Genomic DNA, 22,017 nt, shown 5'->3' on the forward strand with positions numbered 1-22,017 from the left:
TGTGTTTGTGAGACACAGAGTAGGTGAATGGATGCTCTCCGAGTAGGTGAATGGATGCTCTCCGCATGTGTGGTTCCCACCGTGAAGCATGGAGGAGGAGGTGTGATGGTGTGGGAGTGCTTTGCTGGTGACACTGTCTGTGATTTATTTAGAATTCAATGAACACTTAAACAGCATGCATACCACAGCGTTCTGCAGCAATATGCCATCTCATCTGGTTTGCACTTAATGGGACTATCATTTGTTTTTCAACAGGACAATAACCCACAACACACCTCCAGGCTGTGTAAAGGCTATTTGACCAAGAAGGAGAGTGATGGAGTGCTGTTTCAGATGACCTGGCCTTCACAATCACGCGACCTCAACACAATGGAGATGGTTTGGGATGAGTTGCACCGCAGAGTAAAGGAAAAGCAGCCAACAAGTGTCCAGCATATGAGGGAACTCCTTCAAGGCTGTTGGAAAAGCATTCCTCATGAAGCTGGTTGAGAGAATGCCAAGAGTGGGCAAAGCTGTCATCAAAGCAAAGGGTGGCTACTTTGAAGAATCTAAAATCTAAAATATAGTTTGATTTGTTTAACACTTTTTTGGTTACTACATGATTCCATTTGTGTTATTTCATAGTGTTGATGTCTTAACTATTATTCTACAATGTAGAACATAGTAAAAATAAAGAAAAAACCCTTGAATGAGAAGGTGTGTCCAAACGTTTGACTGGTACTGTATATATTACAGTATAATAGAAGCACATAATTAGTATTATTAACATAAACATTGAATGCTACTATTCTTCCAAATTGTCTTACATGTCTTTCCATTCCATTTACTCCATTCCAGCCATTATTATGAGCCGTCCTCCCCTCAGCAGCCTCCGCTGATGTTAGCTGTATACTGCGTTGTGTCCTCAAAAAGGATAACTCTGTCCTATAACCCTAACGACGTGTAAAGCAGGATAACACCGTCTTTAAACAGAGCAGGGAGACCTTTCACAACTGCAGCCAAAAGAAAGCTGCTCCTTTAACAAGCATTCCACTAATCGTGTGTTTCTGCTCTAGTAGAATAAAGCAGTGTTCATACACCGGCGTGAGGAGGCGCTTTCTGCTGTCAGTGGTGCTGAAACTTTCCCTCTGGGCCTGCAACGTATAGCCGGCGTGGCCGTCCTAGCGAGGCATATAAGGGGTAGTTTGAAGATTATAACTTTGTGAACACAAGTGTAAGTGTATAGAAAGCGTATCTTCAGACAGAAAGATTATCCGGGGGCACACACAGAGATGGATTACCAGGGGGGAGGAGGGGAGAGTGTGGTTGAAGCACAGACGATATGGAGGACTTAATGCTTCCCGACAACTCTCCCCGTTCTACTGTTAGTGAGACAGCGCTGTCAGATTGACGCGTGGTAGCAGCAGAGGCCCAGCTTGTTGCCATAGTGGCAGCTTGTGCGGATGCTGTGTGCATTTCAATCAGGGCCTCCGTGCATGTGTGCGTGTGTGTGTGTGTGTGTGTGTGTGTGTGTGTGTGTGTGTGTGTGTGTGTGTGTGTGTGTGTGTGTGTGTGTGTTTCTGAAAAACTGACAGGCTACAGTTACAGTGGACGGGTGAATACAGTGTGATGTATAATTCCTTAGAGGGATAAAGTAAATGACAGAAATCACATGAACGACTGTGAAGCAGTGAGCGTGTACAGATAATTGTATACGGTGGCTTGCGAAAGTATTGACCCCCTTAGCATTTTTCCTATTTTGTGGATTTACAACCTGGAATTAAAATAGATTTTGGGGGGGGGGTGAGTATCATTTGATTACACAACATGCCTACCACTTTGAAGATGCAAAATATTTTTGGGGGTGAAACAAACAAGAAATAAGCCAAAAAAACTGAAAACTTGAGCGTGCATAACTATTCACCCCCCAAAGTCTATACTTTGCAGAGACACCTTTTGCAGCAATTACAGCTGCAAGTCTCTTGGGGTGTGTCTCTATAAGCTTGGCACATCTAGCCACTGGGATTTTTGCCTATTCTTCATTTAAATGTTTCCCCTTAAACCACCAGAGTGTTGCTTTAGCAGTATGCTTAGGGTCATTGTCCTGCTGGAAGGTGAACCTCCGTCCCAGTCTCAAATCTCTTGAAGACTGAAACAGGTTTCCCTCAAGAATTTCCCTGTATTTAGCGCCATCCATCATTCCTTAAATTCTGACCAGTTTCCCAGGCACTGACGAAGAAAAACATACCCACAGCATGATGCTGCCACCACCATGCTTCACTGTGGGGATGTTGTTCTCGGTGTGATGAGAGGTGTTGGGTTTGAAAATGGCCAAAAAGCTCAAATTCAGTCTCATCTAACCAGAGTACCATCTTCCATATGTTTGGGGAATCTCCCACATGCCTTTTGGCAAACACCCAACATGTTTGCTTATTCTTTTCTTTTTTTCTTTTTTTTCTGGCCACTCTTCTGTAAAGCCCAGCTCTGTGGAGTGTACGGCATAAAGTAGTCCTATGGACAGATACTCCAATCTCCGCTATAGAGCTTTGCAGCTCCTTCAGGGATATCTTTGGTCTCTTTGTTGCCTCTCTGATTAATGCCCTCCTTGCCTGGTCTGTGAGTTTTGGTGGGCGGTCCTCTCTTGGCAGGTTTGTTGTGATGCCATTTTCTTTCCATTTTTTAAATAATGGATGTAATGGTGCTCCATGGGATGTTCAAAGTTTCGGATGTTTTTTTATAACCCAATCCTGATCTGTACTTCTCCACAACTTTTGTCCCTGACCTGTTTGGAGAGCTCCTTGGTCTTCATGATGCCGTTTGCTTGGTGGGCCTTTCAGAACAGGTGTGTGTATATATATATATATATATATATATATATATATATATATATATATATATATATATATATATATATATATACTGAGATCATGTGACATATCATGTGATGCTTAGATTGCACACAGGTGGACTTTATTTATCTAATTACGTGACTTCTGAAGGTAATTGTTTGCACCAGATCTTATTTGGGGGCTTCATAGCAAAGGGGGTGAATACATATGCACCACCAGTTTTCCGTTTTTTATTTTTTTTTTAAATACATTTTTGAAACAAGTTGTAACCGGCCTAGCGTCGTCCGGGTTAGGGAGGGTTTGGCCGGTAGGGATATCCTTGTCTCATCGCGCACCAGCGACTCCTGTGGCGGGCCAGGCGCAGTGCGCGCTAACCAAGGTTGCCATGTGCACGGTGTTTCCTCCGACACATTATTGCAGCTGGCTTCCGGGTTGGATGCGCGCTGTGTTAAGAAGCAGTGCGGCTTGGTTGGGTTGTGTATCGGAGGACGCATGACTTTCAACCTTCGTCTCTCCCGAGCCTGTATGGGAGTTGTAGCGATAAGACAAGATAGTAGCTACTAAAACAATTGGATACCACGAAATTGGGGAGAAAAAAATAACAAATAAAACAATTACAGGTTGTAATGCAACAAAATAGGAACATTTCCAAGAAGGGGTGAATACTTTTGCAAGACACTGTATGTACAGTTACTGTGCCCCCTGAAAACTGCTGATCACATTTTCTACCCTTTTACACGTGCGTTCTTTAGAACAGTGAAGGCCTTCAGGGCTACGCAAGTGCACAAGGTAGCCTATATACATGTGCAATACTATACACTGATAGCCTACCCTATGTTTTTCTATAGGCCTATACAGAGTCTTGCCTTGGAGTCGACCTTTGGAAGAGATGTGCTCAGTTAGAACAATGCATTTCTTTAAATGGTTGCTAATAGTAACGTGTCAGGACTCACAGCGTACAATGAAAGGCAAGATCAAACACAAGCATGTATCCTTTGCGTCACGCTGCTGGCTGTCACCATCATTAATGGCTGTGTTCAATGGTTGCGTAGGCATTGACAGCACTGCACTCATATTCAACTACATGGCTTGGTTGGTTAGGGTTCTTTCTGTTCATAATCGGCCAAATCATACTTCGAGAAATGGACGTGTAAATATACATTTCAATGGATGGGGGATTTGGCGCTAAACCTGAGTTTCGCGCGCATTTCGTCAATCAGGATTCATCCTTATTTTGATTGTGTCTATAACAAGAATGGGTCTTGTGTTGATGTCGGCCATGAATAGGCCTACATGATCCAAATATCTATGTAACTAACATTAATGTGAGGTAATGATCAACAAGGGCGCCACATTGTTGCCAACTGTTGCAAGATTTTTGACTACATGCTCTCTCTCATTCTCATTCTCTCTCTCGCTCTCTCTCTCTCTCACACACACACACACACACACACTAGGTTTATTATGCAAACTTAGAAATATCAGCACCATGGCAACAAGTTCCACCAATAATTTATTCTCCAACATAAATGATTCACCAACAACCCGGCACATGGTATGAAGACATAATCGGACACTGCTATTTGGAAATGTTGTTTTTCCTCCATCGCATATTTGAAACAAGGTCCACAAATGATGATCAAATCCAGCTATGCGAGGATAATTGTAGGCTATATATGTTTATATATGGACTGCAGTTGTACTAGTCTGCTGTCGGATTATTCTGCATGGAAATGATGTCATGCATAAAGGTTTCGAGGACAAAATAGATAAGGCAATGTCCCTAGACAGCTGTGAGGGGTAGCAGTCATTGAGGGGATGTGGCTCCGGGGCGCACGAGCTCACTCTAAAAAGTCTGGGACAAGAGGACCCGTGGGGTCACGGCAACACGTCCACTAGGAAGTATACAAGACAACTATGGCGCCAAGCCATGATATGGCTACAGTTACAGAGTTAGTGAAGAGCTAGGCTACTACATCAAGACAGTAAGAATGTTTAACAGAGAAAGAAAATAACAATCTTACCAAATCTTAAAACGTGTGGCATCCCGCGAGAATATCCCACACATAGTAATAGCAGCAGTAGAAGCCTGACGGTGCACCTGAATCTCGCTTTACTTATGAGCGGGGAGGTAATCTTCATGGTGTCTGTGTGATGCCACAGTATTTATTCCCTGGATCGGTAGATTCCCCCGAAATGTTTCTTTTGACGTTAAGCAGGGTGACGGCCCACGCGCAAGATCACGGCATGGTCAGTCAGGGAGAAGGTATCAGTCGTTTCCCCAGATCCATTAGCAAGCGCTGCGTGTCCAGCTCACTGCGCCAAGAAACAACCTTCCCACTCAGCTAACGGTGGGGCATCCATGTTAGTCTGGGCAAATCCGGGAGAAATCCATTCACGGGCGGTCTGAAAGAGAGATGGACATGAAAAGAGGGAGAAGGGAGTTTTGAGTTGCCCAGTCAAAATCCCGTCTCTAGAGACGAACGCTGGCGCGCTGGCAGAATTGCAGCAGGCTAGCGAGCCTAAACCTTCCAGGCAGTCTCAGCTGTCTGAAGCTAGCATTCTGCTGCACTGCCGCACAGCATCTGACGTCGAGCCAAGATTAGTGTGAGCGCGAGAGAGACTGGGTATATTTCGCAGGTGCTGCCGAACACACATCGCTTCCGATCCATATCTGACATCGAAATGGCAATCTTTCCCCGGGTGTCTCATGCTGGCACCCGGTACTCTCGCTATGTTATTCACGGTTTTGCTCGGTTCATTCAATGGCCGTGGCTGCTGCCAGTGGACTGGTGCCATGCCCGAGCGGTTTTAAAATCAATCTTTGATGTTAAAAAGATTGCCTCTCTAGATCGGAATTGCTCAGCCTTGGAGTCGTGTGAGAGGTTTGTGAACCAAAACTGTCACAAGTCCAATTTTGATGAATAGCCTATTGCTGAGCTGATCATTTATTTCACCGAGCTATGCTGTCACTTAGAAAGACGTGCTTTTCGATTGTCTAGTTCTGCTAGTTTTGGCATTATACACTCTTAAAAAAAAGGTTCAGAATAGAACCAAAAAGTGTTATATTTCTTGCTTCATATATGTCACCCCTAAAGATTATATTTAGAACCCTTTTATAGGGTTCTATTATCAGAACCACAGGGGTTCTTCTTCACTGAACCACAATTGGTTCCATATAGGGTTCTATATGGAACTAATTTCTATATGGAACTAATATGATGGAAGCATAGAACCCTTTTTGGTTCTATCCAGAACCTTTTTTTCTAGGAGTGTACTGTTAGACAATTGTCAATAACATGGGCTGAAGATTATAGCATTGTAGAACTTTCATTTAAAAATGTATATTCGAAGTTGTGAAATAGATTTATTCTCAGCTCATGTAATTAAAACGTTATACAGCCAATATCAAAGTAGGCTTGTTGTTCAATTACTTGTGAAGTTATACAATTAGAATGCCATGATTTTTTTGTCATCAATTAACTTCAAATTTCAAGAATCTGTGTTCTGTTTCATAGGCCTAAGTCTAGGAATATGATTACATATTACAATTATATTGTCTTGAGTCGTTAAGTCGTTAAGCAGAGTCTTTAAGATATAGATAACACCTAAATAACACGTTAACATTGTGTTTGTCATACAATCTAAACCCCAGGACCATAAAGGGTACGACATCACGTTGGAAACGGACAGGACTAGCCTATTCTACACACAGTCCAAAAGTACAGGGAACAGTTATTAAAGATGCATTACACTTGGATGTCATGTTTATCTCTAAAAGCATAATACTGTTTCATTCATGTATATGTATTAATTATATAGATATTAATCATTAGCATATTATTTGTGTCATTAGGTCTATACAGTAGATGCAATATATTTGTGTTCCTTTTCACTAAACCCACGCCAGGTGTAGTTGTATTCACCTTCACTGGCCATATCTGTAGGATTGTGCAGCGTGGATTTCAGCACCATGGACAGCGTCGCGGTAACCTTCGAACACTACTCGAATTAGACCTAACTTTACATATAGCCCAACCAGTGTTTGGTTGAGGATAATATTAATGTTTCTTTGTCTTTCTTTTTTTCACTTTGAAAATTCAGAGTTGCATATAGCCTCTGCCGTCATTTAATTAACAGCTCCCGAGAGCATTCGACAAGTATTTCCGAACAGGAGAGCTGCTTGCGTCTGCGTTTCAAGCCGCCCGTGAAATATACGAGGGGCTGTGAAGCACCTTTATTGCAGTCAGTGTTTGAGACTGCTGCACGAGAACCCGGGTGGATTTTCGATGGTGTAGCCTCCAATGGCGTCACTAATATTTTCAAGTCATGCAAATTGACTCAATCAGCTTGACTGAAAGTAAGACAAACGCCTACTTAATAACTCCTTTCTTTCTCCGTTTGACAAACCGACCCATTATCTGTTTTTCCAAAGACTGGTGTGATCGGATTCATTCTCTTTTGTTAAGCCATATGATGTCTCGTTTAATTCCTTGTGTAACTTGCACATATAGTTAGGTATTTAAATGTTGACTTAAACCCCGAAAGAAAGTGTCTTTTCACTCTCCCTCAATAATAAATAATACAAATGTGCCGAGATGACCCAGTGAAAAGACAACGGTCGACAGGGATTTATGGTGATTCAAATGTAATTAACCTATAGTGCCTAGGTGTCATAAAATGTACATTTAATGGGGTGACGGATATGGATAAATGCTTCCGAGGTATTTTTGAGGATAAACGCAGTGACTTTTAACTGTTTACTTGTTTATAAAGAAACATTATACGCCTCGTTTCTCTTTAAACTAACCCGTTCCAATATATATATTTTTCCATCTAGTTTTGGAATACCATTCAGCTGACCGAGTATGAGGAAATTACGCATGGGATCCATGAAGATAAATACAATTACACTGAAATGTTTTGTATTTTTTTCTTCGGCCATTACTAAATGAAAACATTGTCAATGTCATATTTTAACTTTTGTAGGCTAAGTCAAATGCTTTAAAACGTTATACACATAAAGCCAGTGGCGCGCAATGAGCGAATCAGTTGGCACGGATGCCATTTGTAAACGCAAACTATTTCAGCAGAGATTCTTATACATATCCCAGTTTAACGACCAGCCTTTACTGGTTACTTTGTAAGAGCTTTCCAAATAGCACTTTGGGCATCATCGGTGCTGTTTTATGGCACTGTGCAATTAACCATCTACCATCTGATCATGAACTTGATTTAAGGCTGTGGTGCGCGCGGGTTATGTGCTCATCAGCTGTGGAATTTACATGCGTAGCCAGTCGGTTCCTTTCCACCCAGCTTGATTACACATTATATATGGATCATTCATAAAGCGGATAACTTCAACGCCACTGTCAGCCAAGATTTGTACGGTATACATTTAATGACCCCATTAATGTATTTTCAACCCCACGACATTGTATGCATCAGCAACGAGAGGAGGGACTCGAGAGGGGACACGCATTTTAAATAGGAGTCGAAGGAAGACATACAAGTATCTACAGGGTTTTGTCCTATTAACTAACAAGTCGTAACCTTTTAAGACATTTTCATTGTTTCTACTGGCAGAGGTGCGCAGAGCGCACATTGACACGACGCGCCGCATTCCCAAAATATAAATACAGCATTCAACTTCAAGTAGACTAGTGTAAATGAACCTGTGTAGATCGGGAGGCTTAGTGTGATGTATAATCGTCACGTTTTGTGTAATTTCTTCGATAAAAGAGACGAGGTGGATAGCTTAATTCTCTCACTTCTGTCTCACCTGTCAAATCCAACATACTAGGCATTCGAACCTTACACGCCCAAGCAGAGGGGAGTACAAGCTGTTAAATTGCACAAATAACGGAAAGACAATCATAAAAATGTAAAAAGGATGCGACGCTTACCTTCGAATAGAATGAGCTGAGAAAGTAGTTGATTTGTTCCGATAGAGAGACGAGCCAGATCGGTTCCTTCAGACTCGCGTCTTGCTGCGCTCCGCTCCGGCCGTGGGGAAGACACGCCTCCTGTTGGTCGAAAAAACACACTGCTTAAAGCAACAGGGGACCTGCACAACGACCGATGGATGGACCCGACCCAGCGCCCGGTGGATCTCCAAGTCGAGGTGAGGTGGGGAGACCTGTAGCATGGGGAACAGGGGAATCAATGAATTAATGATTTCATCCATACAACTGAATTCAACTTCTATGCAAAACTGTGTGTGAGGATTTATTTGAGCTTTAATTGATCAAATGGAAAAACAATACGAGGATGGTGCGTATCAAAATGTTAAGCCCCTGGGAGTGCCATGTAGGACAAGGGTAATGGGAGTGCCATGTAGGACAAGTGTAATGGGAGTGCCATGTAGGACAAGTGTAATGGGAGTGACAGATGGGAGTGCCATGTAGGACAAGTGTAATGGGAGTGACAGATGGGAGTGCCATGTAGGACAAGTGTAATGGGAGTGACAGATGGGAGTGCCATGTAGGACAAGTGTAATGGGAGTGACAGATGGGAGTGCCATGTAGGACAAGTGTAATGGGAGTGACAGATGGGAGTGCCATGTAGGACAAGTGTAATGGGAGTGACAGATGGGAGTGCCATGTAGGACAAGTGTAATGGGAGTGACAGATGGGAGTGCCATGTAGGACAAGTGTAATGGGAGTGACAAATGGGAGTGCCATGTAGGACAAGTGTAATGGGAGTGACAGATGGGAGTGCCATGTAGGACAAGTATAATGGGAGTGACAGATGGGAGTGGCAGAAAGCTTGGTGGATGAAACGATAATTATCTTGTGCAATATTTCAAAAACTGTAATAATACGTGTTTAATATCAGGACATTTAGGTCAGTAAAAGTTCAAGAAGTTGGGATGGAATCTAGCTCATTGCCTCCATGCATCAACGATATGACGCTGTTTATGCTTGCTGTGTAAACAGTGCCTCAGTCTCATATTCTGGTAGATCGGAGAGAGAGAGTAAATGAGGGTTGCAACAACCCCCGGGCTATCAGAAGGAAATGACTGCTATTTCTCCCTCTGTCAGTGAAGTACAAAGCGTGCAATTTACCGCGGCGACGGAGCGCATCCCTGCCCCAAACGCTGACACTGCGCAGGGGCGCACAGGGCGAGAGCTGCGGCGGGATGGGAAAAACGTGATCTGAGGCCACTGAGTGCTGCCGAAATGAAAGGAATCTTTGATTCCCCACTCCCCAGCGCGCAGCATAAAAGTTGGATTGTGGGGACTAAAATAAATAGTCAATGACAGCCCTGTGATCTGGTAACAAACCACACCACTCTCACCCATGAGGAGCTGCAGAGGCCTTAACCCTCCGGGTGTGTGTGTGTGGGTGTGTGTGCGCGCGCGAGCGCGTGCGTGTGCAGTGGTGTAAAGTACTTAATTTAAGTACTAATTAAGTAGTTTTTTTGTGGTATCTGTACTTTATTTCTATTTTTGACTATTTTTCCTTTTACTTCACTACATTCCTAAAGAAACGAGAAAAATAAATCCCTTACTCCCAAAAGTATTCATTTAATTATTATTATAATATATTTTTTTAACCTTTATTTAAATAGGCACGCCAGTTAAGAACAAATTCTTATTTACAATAATGGCCTACTTGTGTCATTTTCTATTAAGCTATCTTGACTTTTACTAAAGTATGACAATTGGATATTTTTGCCACCACTGTGTGTGTGTCATGTGTGTACCATGTGGTGCTGTTTGTGTGTGTGTGTGTGTGTGTGTGTGTGTGTGTGTGTGTGTGTGTGTGTGCGTGTCAGACCAGTAGCTCTTTGCCTCACTCCTCTCTCCTTAATTACGGCCTGTCTTCCATGTCGAGAGAAAATTCATTATTCATCTAATCTGCCTGAGGAAATAACAAACAACATAACACACAATCAGCAAAATACACACAACACTACACACAACTACCTAACCACAAAAACCGATTAACACACATGAAGTGCAACTCCCATGTCACCAAAAACACATACAGATGGCGCCGATACAGATGGCAGCTTTGCTTCTAATCCTTAGGAAACTGTGCAGTATTTTGTTTTTTTACGTAATATTTTTTACGTTGTTAGCCCAGAAAACCTTGACGTGTTATTACATACAGCTGGGAAGAACTATTGGATATCAGAGAGACGTCAAAAGGATTTTCAGTGCATCGCGCCGACAGGAATAAACATCTCTCCGGTAAGAAGAAGGGTGGGGGTGACTGTTTCATGATTAACGTCTCATGGTGTAATCACAACAACATACAGGAACTTAAGTCCTTTTGTACACCTGACCTAGAATTCCTCACAATCAAATGCCGACCGTATAATCTCACAAGATAACTTTCCTTGGTTATCATCACAGCTGTGTATATCCCCCCGCAAACAGATACCAAGACAGCCATCAAGGAACTTCACAGGACTTTATGCAAACGAGCGAGAAAAACACGCTCGACCATTGCTACTCTAACTTCCGCTATGCATACAAGGCCCTCCCCCGTCCTTCTTCTGGAAAATCTGACCACTCCATTTTGTTGCTCCCCTACTATAGGCAGAAACTAAAACAAGAAACAAGAAGCACCCATGCTTAGGTCTATCCAACGCTGGTCTGATCAATCGGATTCCACGCTCCCAGATTGATTCGATCACGTGGACTGAGATATGTTCCTGGTAGCCTCAGAGAACAGCATTGACGTATACGCTGACTCGTTGAGCAAGTTTATAAGGAAGTCTATAGGAGATGTTGTACCCACTGTGACTATTAAAACCTTCCCTAACCAGAAACCGTGGATTGATGGCAGCATTTGCGCAAAACTGAAAGCATGTACCACCGCATTTAATCATGGCAAGGCAACTGGGAATATGGCTGAATACAAACAGTGTAGTTATTCCCTACTCCTAGGCAATCAAACAAGCAAAGTGTCAGTATAGAGACAAAGTGGAGTCGCAATCAACTGCTCAAACACAAGACGTATGTGGCAGGGTCTACAGACAATCACAGATTACAAAAAGAAAACCAGCCCCGTCGCGAACATCGACGTCTTGCTTTCAGACAAATTAAACAACTTCTTTGTGCGCTTTGAGGACAATACAGAGCCACCGACACGGCCCGCTACCAAAGACTGTGGGCTCTCCTTTTCCGTAGCCGATGTGAGAAAAACATTTAAACTTGTTAACCCTCGCAATGCTGCCCGCCTAGACAGCATCCCTAGCCGCGTCCTTAGAGCATGCACAGACCAGCTGGCTGGTGTGTTTACGGACATATTCAATCAATCCCTATCCAAGTCTGCTGTCCCCACATGCTTCAAGTAGGCCACTATTTTTCCTGTTCCCAAGAAAGCCAAGGTAACTGAACTAAATGACTAACGCCCTGTAGCACTCACTTCTGTCATCATGAAGTGTGCAACTGGGTCAGGACCCTCTTCAGGACCCTGTGCAACTGGGTCCTAAACCTCCTTACGGGCCGCCCCCCAGGTGGTGAAGGTAGGAAACAACATCTCTACTCCGCTGATCCTCAACACTAGGGCCCCACAAGGGTGTGTTCTCAGCCCCCTCCTGTACTCCCTGTTCACCCACGACTGCGTGGCCATGCACACCTCCAACTCAATTATCAAGTTTGCAGATGACACAACAGTGGTAGGCTTGATTACCAACAATGACGAGACACTCTACAGGGAGGAGGTGAGGGCCCTCAGGGTGTAGTGTTAGGAAAATAACCTCACTCAATGTCAGCAAAACAAAAGAGATGATCGTGGACTTCAGGAAACTGCAAAGGGAGCATCCCCCCTATCCACATCGACGGGACAGCAGTGGAGAAGGTGAAAAGTTTTAAGTTCCTCGGTGTACACATCACCGACAAACTGAAATGGTCCACGCACACAGACAGTGTGGTGAAGAAGGCGCAACAGCGCTTCTTTAACCTCAGGAGTCTGAAATAAATGTGTCTTGTCACGGAAACCCTCACTAACTTTTACATGTGCACAATCGAGAGCATCCTATTGGGCTGTATCAACGCCTGGTACGGCAACTGCACCGCCCACAACCGCAGGGCTCTCCAGAGGGTGGTGCGGTCTGCACAATGCATCACCGGGGGCAAACTACATACCCTCCAGGACACCTACAACACCCGATGTCACAGGAAGGCAAAAACGATCATCAAGGACAACAACCACCCGAGCCACTGCCTGTTCACCACGCTTCCATCCAGAAAGCGAGGTCAGTACAGGTGCATCAAAGCTGGGACAAAGGGATTGAAAAACAGCTTCTATCTCAAGGCCATCAGATTGTTAAACAGTCATTACTAGCACAGAGAGGCCTACCAACAGACTTGATATCATTGGTCACTTTAATAAATGGAACACTAGTCACTTTAATAATGTCACTTTAGTAATGCCACTTTATGAATGTTTACCTATCTCAAATTAATTATCTCATATGTATATACTGTATACTGTATCCTACACTATCTATTCTATATTATCTATTGCATCTTAGCTGCTCTGTCACTGCTCATCCATATATTTTATATTTATACACCACCGTTCAACAGTTTTAGAACACATACTCATTCAAGGGTTTTTCTTTATTTGTATTATTTTCTACATTGTAGAATAATAGTGAAGACATCAAAACTATGAAATAACACATATGGAATCATGTAGTAACCAAAACAGTGTTAAACAAATCAGACTATATTTAATTTTTGAGATTCTTCAAATAGCCACCTTTGCCTTGAGGACAGCTTTGCACAATCTTGGCATTCTCTCAACCAACTTCATGATGTAGTCACCTGGAATGCATTTCAATTAACAGTTGTGCCGTGTTAAAAGTACATTTGTGGAATGTCTTTCCTTCTTAATGCGTTTGATCCAATCAGTTGTGTTGTGACAAGGTAGGGGGTATACAGAAGATGGCCCTATTTGGTAAAGATGAAGTCCATATTATGGACAGCTCAAATAAGTAAAGATAAACGACAGTCCATCATTACTTTAAGACATGAAGGTCAGTCAATACAGATAATTTAAAGAACTTTGAAAGTTTCTTCATGTGCAGTCGCAAAAACCATCAAGTGCTATGATGAAACTGGCTCTAATGAGGAACGCCACAGGAATGGAAGACCCAGAGTTACCTCTGCTGCAGAGGATACGTTTATTAGAGTTACCAGCCTCAGAAATTGCAGCCCAAATAAACGCTTCACAGAGTTCAAGTAACAGACACATCTCAACATCAACTGTTCAGAGGAGACCGTGTGAATGAGGCCTTCATGGTAGAATTGCTGCAAAGAAACCACCACTAAAGGACAGCAATAATAAGAAGAGACTTGCTTGGGCCAAGAAACCCGAGCAATGCACATTAGACATTAGAAATGTGTCCTTTGGTGTGGAGTCCAAATTTGAGACTTTTGGTTCCAACCGCAGTGTCTTTGTGAGACGCTGTGTGGGTGAACGGATGATCTCTGCATGTGTATTTACCACGGTAAATCATGGAGGAGGTGGTGTTATGGTGTGGGGGTGCTTTGCTGGTGACACTGTCTATGATTTATTTAGAATTAAAGACACACTTAACCAGCATTGCTACCAGTGCATTCTGCAGCAATACGCCATCCCATCTGTTTGGGCTTAGTTAGACTTTCATTTGTTTTTCAACAGAACAATGACCCAACACACCTCTAGGCTGTGTAAGTGTCACACCCTGATCTGCTTCAGCTGTCCTTGTGCTTGTATCCACCCCCACCAGTTCATCTTGTTTGTCAAGTCAACCAGCGTTTTTATTTCTCAGCTCCTGCTTTCCCAGTCTCTCTTTTCTCGCCCTCCTGGTTTTGACCCTTGCCTGTCCTGACTCTGAGCCCGCCTGCCTGACCACTCTGCCTACCCCTGACCTTGAGCCTGCCTATCGCCTGGTAATCATCAAGTTTGCAGATTGGACTCTGACCTGGTTTATGAACTCTCGCCTGCACCCGACCTGCCATTTGCTTACCCCTTTTGTCATAATAAATAACGGAGCTCAACCATCTGCCTCCTGTGTCTGCATTTGGGTCTCGCCTTGTGCCCTTATAAGGGCAAGGGTTGTTTTATCAAGAAGGAGAGTGATGGAGTGCTGCATCAGATGACCTGGCCTCCACAATCCCCTGACCACAGAGAGAGGGAAAAGCAGCCAACAAGTGCTCAGCATATGTGGGAACTCCTTCAAGACTGTTGGAAAAGCATTCCAGGTGCAGCTGGTTGAGAGAATGCCAGGTGTGTGCAAAGCTATCATCAAGGCAAAGGGTGGCTATTTGAAGAATCTAAAATCTAAAATATATTTGGATTTTTTTAACACTTTTTTGGTTACTACATAATTCCATTTGTGTTATTTCACAGTATTAATCTATTCACTATTATTCTACAATGTAGAGAATAGTAAAATAAAGAAACCTCCTTATTTGAGTTGGTGTTCTTCAACTGATAGTGTATATTCTTATCCCATTCCTTTACAAGAGTGTGTGTGTATTAGGTGTTGTTGTGGAATTTGTTGGATATTAGGTTTTGTTGTGGAATTGTTAGATATTACCTGTTAGATACTGCTGCACTGTCAGATCTAGAAGCATAAGCATTTTGCTACACTCACAATAACATCTGCTAACCATGTGTATGTGACCAATACAATTTGATTTGATTTGATAAACATCTTTCAAAGCATGCATACAGAGAACTCAATATGAACTGCATACAATCCCGTCCTGACTCACAACCTGTGCAACAGATAAAGGGGAGAATATGGAGGAATAGGGAGGAGATAAGATCAAATAAAAAAAGTTATTTAATGATACCACACACGAAATAGAACATGAAAATATCCTGTCATCTTTGTAATTAGAATAACAAAGCAGTGGGACTAAAGAGACATCTACAGTGCACTTGGAAAGTATTCAGACTGCTTGACTTTTTCCACAGTTTGTTACATTACAGCCTTATTTTTTCCTCATCGATCTACACACAACACCCCATAATGACAAAGTCAAAACAGGTTTTTACACATTTTTGCTAATTCAGTAAAAATAAAAAACAGAAACACCTTATTTACATAAGTATTCAGACCCTTTGCTATGAGACTCAACATTTTGCTCAGGTGCATCCTGTTTCCATTGATCATCCTTGAGGTGTTTCTACAACTTGATTAGAGTCCACCTGTGGTAAATTCAATTGATTGGACATTATTTGGAAAGGCACATGCCTGTCTATATAAGGTTCCACAGTTTACAGTGCATGTCAGAGCAATAACCAAGCCATGAGGTCGAAGGAATTGTTCGTAGAGCTCCGAGACAGGATTGTGTCGAGGCACAGATCTGGGGAAGGGTACCAAAACCAAAACGTTTCTGCAGCATTGAAGGTCCTGAAGAACACAGTGTTCTCTATCATTCTTAAGAAGTTTGGAACCACCAAGTCTCTTCCTAGAGCTGGCTGCCCAGCCAAACTGAGCAATCGGGGGAGAAGGGCCTTGGTCAGGGAGTTGACCAAGAACCTGATGGTCACTCTGACAGAGCTCTAGAGTTCCTCTATGGAGATGGGAGAACCTTCCAGAAGGACAACTATCTCTGCAGCACTCCACCAATCAGGCCTTTATGGTAGTGGCTAGACGGAAGCCACTCCTCAGTAAAATGTACATGACAGCCAATTGGAGTTTGCCAAAAGTCACCGAAAGACTTTCAAACAATGAGAAACAAGATTCTCTGGTTTGATGAAAGATTGAACTCTTTGGCTTGAATGCCAAGCGTAACATCTGGAGGACATCTGGCACAATCTCTACGGTGAAGCATGGTGGTGGCAGCATCATGCTGTGGGGATGTTTTTCAGCGTCAGGGACTGAGAGACTAGTCAGGATGGAGGGAAATATGAACCGAGCAAAGTACAGAGAGATCCTTGATGAAAACCTGCTCCAGAGCACTCAGGATCTCAGACTGGGGTGAAGGTTCACCTTCCAACAGGACAATGACCCTAAGCACACAGCCAAGACAACGCAGGATTGGCTTCAGGGGAAAGTCTCTGAATGCCTTTGAGTGGCCCAGCCAGAGCCCAGACTTGAACCCGATCGAACATCTCTGGAAAGACCTGAAAATATCTGTGCAGTGATGCTCCCCATCCAACCTGACAGAGCTTGAGAGGATCTGCAGAGAAGAAAGAAAGAAACTCCCCAAATCAGGTGTGCCAAGCTTGTAGTGTCATACCCCAGAAGACTCAAGGCTGTAATCTCTGCCAAATGTGCTTCAACAAAGTACTGAGTAAATGGTCTGTGATATTTCAGTTTTTTTTTATACATTTGTAAAAATTTCTAAAAACCTGTTTATGCTTTGTCATTATTGGGTATTGTTTGTAGATTAATGAGGGGGGGAAATGATGTAATCAATTTTAGAATAACTCTGTAATGTAGAAAAAAGTCAAGGGGTCTAAAAACTTTCCGAATGCACTGTAAACAGGGTGGGACATCATGCCAATCCATCGACCAAGGAGGGAGATGACCACTGTAACGCACACGCCTTCTCTTTCCCTTCCTTACAATAGTTGATATACTGTATGGACTGTTAATCTCTGACTCAATCTGACTCTTTCTCTCTCCTGATAGAGAGAAGAGGCTTGAACCTGACACGGACAACACTGGGCCATTTCAACATATTTTTCCGTTTTCAGCTTCTGCCAGCCAAGTGCCCTCATGCCTTGCTATACCCACCCAATTCCTGCCTACCCATGGCATAGCTGTAATCGATAGGCCTGATACTTTACTCTTCATATTAATACCATTCAATACAAACAGCGAAGGGTCATAAGCAATTTCATAAATACCATTTTCCATTCCTCATCATCTGAGAATGATTGCTTTCAGCACTGCATGTTATTGTTGCTAGATTGCACAGCTCACTGCCAATAGTGATTCAGAGAGGTTTCTTCCTTTTATGTTGGATCATGACACAGATATGTGTCCGTACCTGTGATAACATCATCAGATGCTTCAGATATAAGCCATCTCAATGACTAAAGACACAAACGACGTTGGCGAGCTCATCTACTGAGTCTCAGTGTCTAACCTGGTGGCTCTCCATTGTCCAAATGAAAAGGTTGGAAACTTACCCAGAGGGCAAAGTGAAATGACATAATCACAATCAACTACAGCCAACCAGAACTGGTTATAACCTGGCTGTAATGAAGTAATTTCAACCTGTTTTGTCTGCAGTGTATAAAACACAATAAGCTGATGTCCACCGAATCTTTTCACACCACTGACAATACCTTCTCTTTCTTTCCATGGAAACACCTGGTCACCTGTTGTTACTGATACATGGAGAAGAACACAACTTTGTAGAAGAATTGGCAGAATTGGCAAGTCTGGTTCGGTTTTTATCGATTCTTCATAAATTCTAAACAAAATGTTTATATGAAACACATGCACTGAATAACCATATCCAACTACACTATAATTGGCAAAATAATTAGCTTAATACGTCACAGTCAGTGGCTTTCCACTGACCGATTATTGGGAGTTCTGATCAATAGATGTGACTCATCTCACTGGTCACCTGGATAATATACAACTCCTATTAGCACAAGCCCAATACACAACATTTGGTGATGCGTTTCTTGATAAATTAGCAAATGAGTGCTGTTTTCAGCCTCTCTATATTACTGTCTCTCCCCCTCCTCTCTTTCTCTCTCTCTGACAGTCACTGTACACACACACACACACACACACACACACACACACACACACACACACACACACACACACACACACACACACACACACACACACACACACACACACACACACACACCACAGCAGCAGGTCATGGTGAAGTTTTAATGGCTTCTAATTGCGTTTTGCTGTTTCAGATCCTTTTAGTTGTGTGCTATTTTCCAGTACCTCTCTACTGTCAGAACACAGCACCGTCACGGAAGCAGACAGAGCAGAGGAAAGGTAAATAAAGAGGAAAGGAGGGGATTGCTGAAGACTTTACTTGAGTTACTTGCATTCTTGTGTTGCGTAAGGTATAAATTAGACTTTCGAAAACCTCTTGAAGATGTGTTATTCTCATAGAGAAAGTAATCATTGCTAAAAAAAAGAAGACATTATACAGTATACCAGAGAAACACAAATCCCACCACCTTGTGTCCTTAGAGTCAACCCTAAGTCTCCGTCTCCTGTGACTGTCTTGGGACAACAGTAAATACCTTGTGAAATGCCGCATGCCTCCACTTCAGGCTACTTTCAAACATCCTTACACAGTGGTTGTTATAGCGCTACACAGTCCTACAGATTTTGTTTTACAGTGCTGCTACAGAGAATCAAATCAAATCAAAGTTTATTTGTCACGTGCGCCGAATACAACAGGTATTACAGTGAAAACCTTCACCTTACAGTGAAATGCTTACTTACAGGCTCTAACCAATAGTGCAAAAAAAGGTGTTAAGTGAACAATAGGTAGGTAAAGAAATAAAACAACAGTAAAAAGACAGGCTATATACAGTAGCGAGGCTATTAAAGTAGCGAGGCTACATACAGACACCGGTTAGTCAGGCTGATTGAGGTAGTATGTACAGGTAGACATGGTTAAATTGACTATGCATATATGATGAACAGAGAGTAGCAGTAGCGTAAAAGAGGGGTTGGCGGTTGGTGGGTGGCAGGACACAATGCAGATAGCCCGGTTAGCAAATGTGCGGGAGCACTGGTTGGTCGGCCCAATTGCGGTAGTATGTACATGAATGTACAGTTAAAGTGACTATACATACAGTATATGATAAACAGAGAGTTTACACAATACAAATAGTCCGGGTAGCTATTTTATTACCTATTCAGGAGTCTTATGGCTTGGGGGTAAAAACTGTTGAGAAGCCTTTTTGTCGTAGACTTGGCACTCTGGTACCGCTTGCCATGCGGTAGTAATGATAGTAGTGATAGTAGAAAAATGCTCAGTGACCATACACACAAGTATAATTACAGTACATCAGTTGTGTAAGATAAAACATTGCCTGTCTTATTTTACTCTACAAACTCGAAGAAGATGGAAAGTCATTATTAATAACGATTTCATTCTAAGTCATCTGCAAAACATAATTGGATGATGACTAGGAAGTTGAGGGGTAAACAATGTCATTTTATTCAAGTAGTGTAGTGGGATACCTCAGGGTGTTAGGGAGTAGTCTAAACTAGAGCCCTTTACTGTAGAGTGATACAGTAGGGTGTTAGGGAGTACAGTCAGTAGACTATGACTAAAGCCCTTTAGTGTAGTGTGATACTTCAGGTTCTAAGGTAGTAGACTAACACTAGAGTCCTTTACTGTAGTGTGATACCTCAGGGTCTGAGTCAGTAGACTAAACTACAGCACTACTGTAGTGTGATACTTCAGGTTCTGAGGTAGTAGACTAACACTAAAGCCCTTTACTGTAGTGTGATACCTCAGGTTCTGAGGGAGTAGACTAAACTACAGCACTTTACTGTAGTGTGATACCTCAGGGTCTGAGGTAGTAGACTAACACTAAAGCCCTTTACTGTAGTGTGATACCTCAGGTTCTGAGGTAGTAGACTAAACTACAGCACTTTACTGTAGTGTGATACCTCAGGGTCTGAGGTAGTAGACTAACACTAAAGCCCTTTACTGTAGTGTGATACCTCAGGGTCTGAGGTAGTAGACTAACACTAAAGCCCTTTAATGTAGTGTGATACCTCAGGGTCTGAGGTAGTAGACTAACACTAAAGCCCTTTACTGTAGTGTGATACCTCAGGGTCTGAGGTAGTAGACTAACACTAAAGCCCTTTACTGTAGTGTGATACCTCAGGGTCTGAGGTAGTAGACTAACACTAAAGCCCTTTAATGTAGTGTGATACCTCAGGGTCTGAGGTAGTAGACTAACACTAAAGCCCTTTACTGTAGTGTGATACCTCAGGGTCTGAGGTAGTAGACTAACACTAAAGCCCTTTAATGTAGTGTGATACCTCAGGGTCTGAGGTAGTAGACTAACACTAAAGCCCTTTACTGTAGTGTGATACCTCCGGTTCTGAGGTAGTAGACTAACACTAAAGCCCTTTACTGTAGTGTGATACCTCAGGGTCTGAGGTAGTAGACTAACACTAAAGCCCTTTAATGTAGTGTGATACCTCAGGGTCTGAGGTAGTAGACTAACACTAAAGCCCTTTACTGTAGTGTGATACCTCAGGGTCTGAGGGAGTAGACTAACACTAAAGCCCTTTACTGTAGTGTGATACCTCAGGGTCTGAGGTAGTAGACTAACACTAAAGCCCTTTACTGTAGTGTGATACCTCAGGTTCTGAGGGAGTAGACTAACACTAAAGCCCTTTACTGTAGTGTGATACCTCAGGGTCTGAGGTAGTAGACTAACACTAAAGCCCTTTACTGTAGTGTGATACCTCAGGGTCTGAGGGAGTAGACTAAACTACAGCCCTTTACTGTAGTGTGATACCTCAGGTTCTGAGGTAGTAGACTAACACTAGAGCCCTTTACTGTAGTGTGATACCTCAGGGTCTGAGGTAGTAGACTAACACTAAAGCCCTTTACTGTAGTGTGATACCTCAGGGTCTGAGTCAGTATACTAGACTACAGCACTTTACTGTAGTGTGATACCTCAGGGTCTGAGGTAGTAGACTAACACTAAAGCCCTTTACTGTAGTGTGATACCTCAGGTTCTGAGGGAGTAGACTAACACTAAAGCCCTTTACTGTAGTGTGATACCTCAGGGTCTGAGGTAGTAGACTAACACTAAAGCCCTTTACTGTAGTGTGATACCTCAGGTTCTGAGTCAGTAGACTAAACTACAGCACTTTACTGTAGTGTGATACCTCAGGGTCTGAGGTAGTAGACTAACACTAAAGCCCTTTACTGTAGTGTGATACCTCAAGGTCTGAGGTAGTAGACTAACACTAAAGCCCTTTACTGTAGTGTGATACCTCAGGGTCTGAGTCAGTAGACTAGACTACAGCACTTTACTGTAGTGTGATACCTCAGGGTCTGAGGTAGTAGACTAACACTAAAGCCCTTTACTGTAGTGTGATACCTCAGGGTCTGAGTCAGTAGACTAAACTACAGCACTTTACTGTAGTGTGATACCTCAGGGTCTGAGGTAGTAGACTAACACTAAAGCCCTTTACTGTAGTGTGATTCCTCAGGGTCTGAGGTAGTATTCTAACACTAAAGCCCTTTACTGT

The 22,017-nt window shown here is 42.8% G+C and overlaps 1 protein-coding gene across 2 annotated transcripts in view; it reads right to left on the minus strand.

The window, feature by feature from the left end:
• LOC110538828 (glutamate receptor ionotropic, kainate 2) overlaps positions 1-9,241 on the minus strand; it is a 254,022-nt gene extending 244,781 nt beyond the window's left edge. For both annotated transcript variants that reach the window (XM_036943381.2, XM_036943390.2), the window contains exons 1-2: positions 8,735-9,241; positions 4,853-5,234 (exon numbers count right to left, since the gene is read on the minus strand). In XM_036943381.2, coding sequence (XP_036799276.1) covers positions 4,853-4,970 — 118 coding nt within the window. In that variant the 5' untranslated portion in view covers positions 4,971-5,234; positions 8,735-9,241. The remainder of the gene's footprint in view (positions 1-4,852; positions 5,235-8,734) is intronic.
• Between the last annotated feature and the right edge of the window lie 12,776 nt (positions 9,242-22,017).

Source organism: Oncorhynchus mykiss, chromosome 2 (assembly GCF_057628025.1).
Source record: "Oncorhynchus mykiss isolate SJ-2025 chromosome 2, ASM5762802v1, whole genome shotgun sequence".
NCBI classification, from domain to species: Eukaryota; Metazoa; Chordata; class Actinopteri; order Salmoniformes; family Salmonidae; genus Oncorhynchus; species Oncorhynchus mykiss.